The following is a 7,305-nucleotide window of genomic DNA, read 5'->3' on the forward strand; positions in this document are numbered from 1 at the left end:
GGACTGTGGAGAGCCAATGAGTTGGAGGGTAGCCCCTAAAGTCTGGAGGATATCTCATCCCAGTAAGGGGACTGGGCACGAGGGTATGATTAAGAAGGAGTGGGTGAACGGATGTCCCTCCAGGTAACAAGTTAGAGGATGGGTCCGGTTGGGACAGGAGGGCTTCCCGTTAATTCCCACAACCGAGACCTGGGAAGGTGTACTAGGCTCTGAGTAGGAAGGCAATACAGAATAGGAAACCCCCATGTCCATTAAGAAGGAAATGGACTTACCCGCTCTTCGTAGCGCCCTGGGCTCAGCAAGGGTGATGGGGGTCTTCGAGTCCGGGTTGCGTTAATTATTCATGAGGCCAAGGAGTTCAAGTGAAGGGACTGCATCCTTTGGACTGGCCTGCCCCTCACATGGAGATGCAGGGGGTGAGCCTGTAGTCCACAATGGGCAGTCTACCTTCTAGCGTCCAGTTTATTTGCAGATTGGACAGGGTCCGGGAGGTGGACGTGGACAGGGGCACTGCTGGGCCTAGTGTCCCTTTTGGCCACATTTGAAGCAGGGCCCGGGAGGGACCTTTGAAGTAGTCTGGGTGGGTTCTAGGGGACCTTTTTGGAGGAACTTTGAGGAGTTTTCCCCACCAGATGCTGGGTGTGCTGCCGGCCTTAGGGCTGCTACAATAGCTTGGGTTTGGAGGCTTACCTGTTGCTGTAAATGGACCTGGTGGATGGCCTTAGCCTTTTCCTCCCGGCCATTAAAAAGTTTAAATGCCAAGTTTACCAGGTCTCGTATGGGAGTTTTTCATATTTTATACCAGAATGCTTGGATGTAGGGAACCTCGGCCTACTTGCCTTTCCTTTGGCAAAAATTGTTTAAATTAGTGAGGACATTAAAGTTAAGTGTGCCCTCTGGAGGCCACTTGGACTAGTTGTTTAGCGGATACTGTGGCCAGGCTACGGTGGAGAGGAAGAGTAGCCTTTTGTTTTTTATAGAGAGGCCCAGCTTGGGTAGGTTTAGAACTGGGCATTCCAGTGGTGACTTAGGGTTTGGGTGGGATTTTTGGTTACCCATGATTTTTTCTTTTCTTTTCTTTTCTTTTTTTTTCTTCTTTTTGTGAAACAGGAGGATTTTATTAAGGTGGCTACCGGCTTAGCAGATTAGCATTTTAATATTAAGCACTTAACAAAGACAGGGCTTGGCTTTTTATACATGAAGTACACAGTGGCACTAAAACAAGTTTGCAGGCATAGAACAAAGGCAATTTATTAAGCAGTAATAGGTACTTAACTTAGGCTTACATGTGATAGTTGCTATGTGACCCAGATGTTTGCTATCTGTAGAGCTCAAGGATTTTAGCACAGGCCTTATCTATTTCTTTTTGATACAGTGTTTAGAAAGCTAGAGTCCTGCCTGCTTGGGCATTTTTATGACCTTCACTGTAGAAACTTACAGTTATTAGCAATAGAGAACAAGAATACAAGAATTTGTAAACTTATAAAACTTGTAAAGCAGGATACAATTTTACTGGAAGGGGAAAAAAAACTCACTCACACACTCACTCGGGAACAGAAGGAGAAACAGAAAGAGAAATTGAGAATATAATTAAACGGGAGCTGATTTGCCAAAGGGCAGGTTTTGGGGTTAGGAGCCAAGGTTTAATTTAGGCCTTAAGGGCCTGGAGGAGTAAACAGGGCTTCTAGTCACTCAAGTCTCGCCCGCTGCCGCAGAGATGACCAGTAGGCGTCCCGGACGACACTACCGGACACCAGAGAGGGTTCAGGAAGAAGGGGACGTTTCCCTCAGGTTCCTGACCCTCCGCAGACCCCTTACGGGGGGAAGACAAGAGCATAGGGACGTCTCCTCTACACTCAGGTCCTCGAGGCGGAGCTGGAGCCCTGGGCCCTCAGCTGAACAGAGCCGGGGCCCTGGGCCCACGGCAGAGAGGAGTCCCTGATGCGGCCGCGGTTACAGACAGGGAGTCCGGAGTCAAGCAGCGGGAGAGGCTATGGGTAACAGAAGTCTTACCTTGCGGCTCAGTGGCTCCCTGGTCTAGCTTCAGGTGGAGGAGTCGGTTTCCCCTTTAGGAGGGGGTCTCACAACCCCTCCTGGGTTTCGGCACCAGCTGTAAGGTATATTGCCGAGTTAAAATGAGGAAACTGAGGCCAGTAAAAAAAAATGAGAATCCAATTTATTCAGCTCCCGGGCGAGGTTCTGTGGTCCAGGAAGGGGCCAGAGAAGTCGCAATGGGCTTCTCAGGGCGTGGGGTTTTATAAGAAGTGGAGGTAGTTGATTGGTCATTGGGAAACAAAGAGCAGACAATTTCATTGGTAAGGAGATTTGATTGATTGTTAGGGAAACAAAGAGCAGACAGTTTCATTGGTAGGCTGACTGGCTGGGGAGGTTAATGTTAAACTGCCATTGGACAAATCTTCCGCGGGCTTTTTAAATTTTGAAAGGGTTGAGTGAGGAATGCAGGAGTGGGCGTGTGGAGCCTACATGGAGAAACCAGATAGGAGCAGGTGTGGGGAGCCAGCACAGAGAGATAAGTGTGTCCATTTGGCTCTTCAGCGAGGCAGCCGGCCTTACAGAGACATGTTTGGCATTGTTGATTAAGGTATATGTACACGCTTCCTACTGCCCCGGAACCCACGGCAGCTGGCTGCTGGGGGTGGGGGGGCGGCCCTGGAATAGGGGCTGTGGCAGTACGCGGGGACCCAGCTGCGGTGGCTGCCGGGCTGACGAGAAACTGCTAAAGTTCCTGGGGAAGCAAAGTAGAATTTTTCATAAGAACAAAATGGATGGAGAGGAGAAAACCTATGGTGGCTGTGAAGGCCCTGATGCCATGTATGTCAAATTGATATCATCTGATGGCCATGAATTTATTGTAAAAAGAGAACATGCATTAACATCAGGCACAATAAAAGCCATGTTGAGTGGCCCAGGTCAATTTGCTGAGAACGAAACCAATGAGGTCAATTTTAGAGAGATACCTTCACATGTGCTATCAAAAGTATGCATGTATTTTACGTACAAGGTTCGCTACACTAACAGCTCCACTGAGATTCCTGAATTCCCAATTGCACCTGAAATTGCACTAGAACTGCTGATGGCTGCGAACTTCCTAGATTGTTAAATAAAATAAATAATAATAATAATAAAAGGTATATGTACACATAGTGTGTAATACTATTATTATTATTTAGGACTGTACCTTGATCTTCCCCTAGAACTCTTTCCTCCTCTGGTTCTCCCCATCTCAGTCAACGACAAATGCCACCTATGTAGGTGTTCAACCTAGAAAGCCTGGAGACGTCTTTGATGCATCTTGCTCCATCAGCTATTCCATTAGTATATTCTACCTCCACAGCTTGTAGGATTTCCTTCCAGAATTCTCTAAGAATATAGCCAGACTGATGAATTTTCAAAGTGCACATGTTTATGCTTCTGTCCTATGAGAAGCCTTTTGGAAGCCTATATTAATATGGCTGAAGTATGTTCTCTGTTATTATGTAATAGGCATTATGTGGGGAAAAAAAGCCCAGTCTTAGTCTACTCAGGCTGCTATATCGAAACACTATAGGCTGGGTGGCTTAAATAACAGATATTTGTTTTTCAAATTCTAGAGGCAGGAATTTCAAGATCAAGGTGCTGGATGGTCAAGTTCTGATGAGGGTCCTCTTCCTTGGCTTGTAGACTGCTACCTTCTTGCTTTTTCCTCACATAGAGGAGAGGGGAAGCTCCAGCATTTCTTCCTCATCTTATAAAGGCACTAATCCCATGATGGGGGCTCCCATCCTCATACTATAATCTAAATCTAATTACCGTCTGAAGACCCCACCTCCTAACACCATCACTTGGAAGGACAGAAATACAACCTATGAATTTTGGAGGGACACCAGCAGAGTCCATAATAAGCACCATAGCCAAATGAGTTTTGGAAATGTTGGGTTAGCTAGATGAGCATTTGAAACACTGCTGTATTTAAAGCAGGATTTTGGCTTTTTTTTTTTTTTTTTTTTGAAAGAGAGAGAGAATAGGAAGGAGGAAAAAGGAAGAGAAAGAGAGAGAGAGAATGGGGAGGAGGGAGAAGGAAAAGAAAGAGGGAGAGAGAATGGGAGTATTGCTTTCTTGCCCAGGCTAGAATGCAATTTAGTAATGGGTATTGAAAAGCTCTTTTATACTGATAATTATACTTAATGATGTAGTTAGGAAGGAATAAGGGAAGAAGATAACAAACAAACAGCCAACCAATATTTAATTTAAACCTATGAAATGCTATGCGATTACTGAGGAGTGATTTACTTCCAATTATATAGTCACCTTTGGAATAGGTGTGAGGTGGTAATGTAAGTTTTGTGTATTTGAAGTGGAGAGTTCTATAAATGTTTATTAAGTTTACTTGTTCCGGGTCTGAGTTCAAGTTCTGAATAGCCTTGTTAATTTTCTATCTCGTTGATCTATAGAATCGTTAGCTCTTCTTGTTACATTGATCCTTTTGCCATTATGTAATGTCATTCCTCGCCTCTTTTGATCTTTGTTGCTTTAAAGTCTACTTTATCAGAGGCGAGAATTGCATCTCCTGCTTTTTGTTTATTAGTTTATTTTTACTCTCTGTTTTATTGGTAAATCTTCCTCCTTCTCTCTGAGTCTTTGTGTATTGTTGCATGTAAGATGGGCCCGGATGCAGCATACCGATGGGTTTTGGCTTTTTATCCAATTAAAATATATATAGGTTTAATACCGGCGTTTGATGTTAGCTGGCTGTTTTGCCCATTAGTTGATGTAAATTTTTTATTGTGTTAAAGTTCTTTGCTTTTTGATATATTTTTGGAAAGGCTGATATTGGTTGTTCCTTTATATGTATAGTGCTTCTTTCAGAAGCTCTTGTAAAGCAGGCCTGGTGGTGGTGAACTCTCTAAGTACTTGTTTGTTCGCAAAAGATTTAATTTTTCCTTCGCTCATAAAGTTTAGTTTGGCTGGATAGGAAATTCTGGGTTGAAAGTTCTTTTCTTTAAGGATGTTAAATATTGGTCCCCACTCTTTTCTGGCTTGTAGGGTTTCTGCTGAGAGATCTGCTGTAAGTCTGATAGGTTTCCCTTTATGGGTAACCTGACCTTTCTCTCTGGCTGCCCTTAGTATTTTCTCCTTCATTTCAACCCTAATAAATCTGGCGATTATATGCCTTGGGGTTGGTCTTCTTGAAGAATATCTTTGTGGTGTTCTCTGTATTACCTGGAGTTGAATATTACCCTGCCTTGCCAGGTTGGGAAAATTTTCCTGAATGATATCCTGAAGAGTATTTTCCAACTTGGATTCATTCTCTTCATCACATTCAGGTACACCTATCAAACGTAAATTAGGTCTTTTCACATAGTCCCATATTTCCTGGAGACTTTGCTCATTCCTTTTCATCCTTTTTTCTGCATTCTTGTCTTCTCGTTTCATTTCACTGAGCTGGTCCTCGACTTCTGATATCCTTCCTTCTGCTTGATCAATTCGACTGTTTAAACTTGTGCATGCTTCGCGAAGTTCTCGTGTTATGTTTTTCAGCTCCATCAATTCACTTATATTCTTCTCTAAATTGTCCATTCTCGTTAACAGTTCGTCAAACCTTTTTTCAAGGTTCTTAGTTTCTTTGCATTGGGTTAGAACAAGTTCTTTTAATTCACAGAAGTTTCTTATCACCCACGTTTGGAAACCTGCTTCTGTTATTGGAACACACGTGTAATCTATTAAGCCTTGTTCCGTTACTGATGAGGAATTGCAATCCCCTGTAGAGGGAGAGGCATTCTGATTTTGAGTATTCTCTACCTTTTTACGCTGGTTTCTTCCCTTCATTATATATTTGTCTGTCTGTCGTCTTTATAATTACCAGCTTTCTAACTGGGTCTCTGACGTCCAACTTGTTGATTCCCTGCGCCGAGATCTGAGCAATCCACTGAGCCGGCCAAAACAGTGGTGTTAAGATTGATGGTGCTTTTCTGCCCGGGAATCTCCAGACTCTGCACCAAGAACTGGCGTGCTAAGGCACCAGCAAAACCACCACGCCGGCCACAAGAGTCGCCCTGGCAACCCGTGGGGCTCCTCCACTGGGAATCTCCTGGTCCATGAGCAACAAATATTCGTCTGAAAGTGTGGCGTCCTCTCATTCTTTGCGCTTTCACTGGGAGGTACGTGCCCGAGCTGCTAATCATCAGCCATCTTGGATCTCTCTCAGGATTTTGGCTTTTATATGCACTGTGTGACTCCAGAAGAGTAGGAGCAGTTTATAGGCACTGTTTTCCAGAGTGACTCAACTGTAGAATTCCTTTTTCTACAAAGTATCCTGAGGAAATAATACGCAGGAAACACACTCTGATGGGTTGCTTTTTGGCAATGGGCATCTCTAGATGTCTTCTGAAAGAAAAAAAGAATCTTTATTTGTATTTTGAAATTAAAGCACCATTGCTTCCTATTTTCTCTCCTAGTTATTCCTATTATTGATGTAGATAGAAGTGCTTTTTTAGAACTATTTCTCTCCCTCTTTTGTTCTGCAGTTATTTGTAAAGAAAGAGATGATTTCACCAAACCTGGAAAAGGCAGTTTCAAGTTTCTAGGTACAGACATAGAGGACTAAGATTTGCAGTAGGGAGAGTGTAAAGGAAACAGCACCTGACAGAGCACTGTAGCAGTCTTCATCCTGAGCCCATTACTAGATCATCATAAGTATAGAGGCCATTGATTAAAAGGGCCATTAATGTATTACTGTTTCTTATGGGGCTGAGACAAGACATGTTACATGTTTTCTCTTGTTGTGTCTTCTGCTTTTTGGAGACTAAATTTTTTAGAACTTAGAAACCTGCAAATGTTATGAATATGTTTTCTCTTGTTGTGTCTTCTGCTTTTTGGAGACTAAATTTTTTAGAACTTAGAAACCTGCAAATGTTATGAATATTTTGAAAAATGTCTAATACATGTGACTGGGCTCAGTGCCCCACAGTCACCAAAACAGCCAAGTAGATTCTAACTTTATGATAAGAGCCAAAGCTTTTGTGATAAAAAGGAAATGTTACAGTTGATTCTCTGTAGACAAAAGAATCAGAATATTAAACCAAATTCTTTAATTTTATCACCAGATTGTTGATTGATTTTATATAGTTACTACTTATTGTTTCCAGGTATTGATGAGTCAAGGCAATAAATTCAATTATACAAATTGGAATCCTATTTAATCATCCAATTACTCTACTTAAATAAGTTCTCATCAAAACTTTTAAGTTAAATGTAATTATTTTAATAACTCCTTATTATTGCTTAGACAAAAATATGTAGTTTTCA

The 7,305-nt window shown here is 42.5% G+C and overlaps 1 protein-coding gene across 1 annotated transcript; it reads left to right on the plus strand.

The window, feature by feature from the left end:
* The first annotated feature begins 2,660 nt into the window (after positions 1-2,660).
* Positions 2,661-3,131, plus strand: LOC135277748 (elongin-C). The gene has a single exon (XM_064383732.1). The coding sequence runs from the start codon at positions 2,783-2,785 to the stop codon at positions 3,119-3,121; it is 339 nt and encodes a 112-aa protein (XP_064239802.1). The 5' UTR covers positions 2,661-2,782; the 3' UTR covers positions 3,122-3,131.
* The last annotated feature ends 4,174 nt before the right edge of the window (positions 3,132-7,305 follow it).

The sequence above is a fragment of the Aotus nancymaae genome, unplaced genomic scaffold (assembly GCF_030222135.1).
Source record: "Aotus nancymaae isolate 86718 unplaced genomic scaffold, 86718_ANA_hifiasm-v0.15.2.pri h1tg000033l, whole genome shotgun sequence".
In the NCBI taxonomy this organism is placed as follows: Eukaryota; Metazoa; Chordata; class Mammalia; order Primates; family Aotidae; genus Aotus; species Aotus nancymaae.

Bases quoted from the DNA above. Each gene is read 5' to 3' on its own strand.
- LOC135277748 (XM_064383732.1), top strand. From the start codon at position 2,783: ATGGATGGAGAGGAGAAAACCTATGGTGGCTGTGAAGGCCCTGATGCC.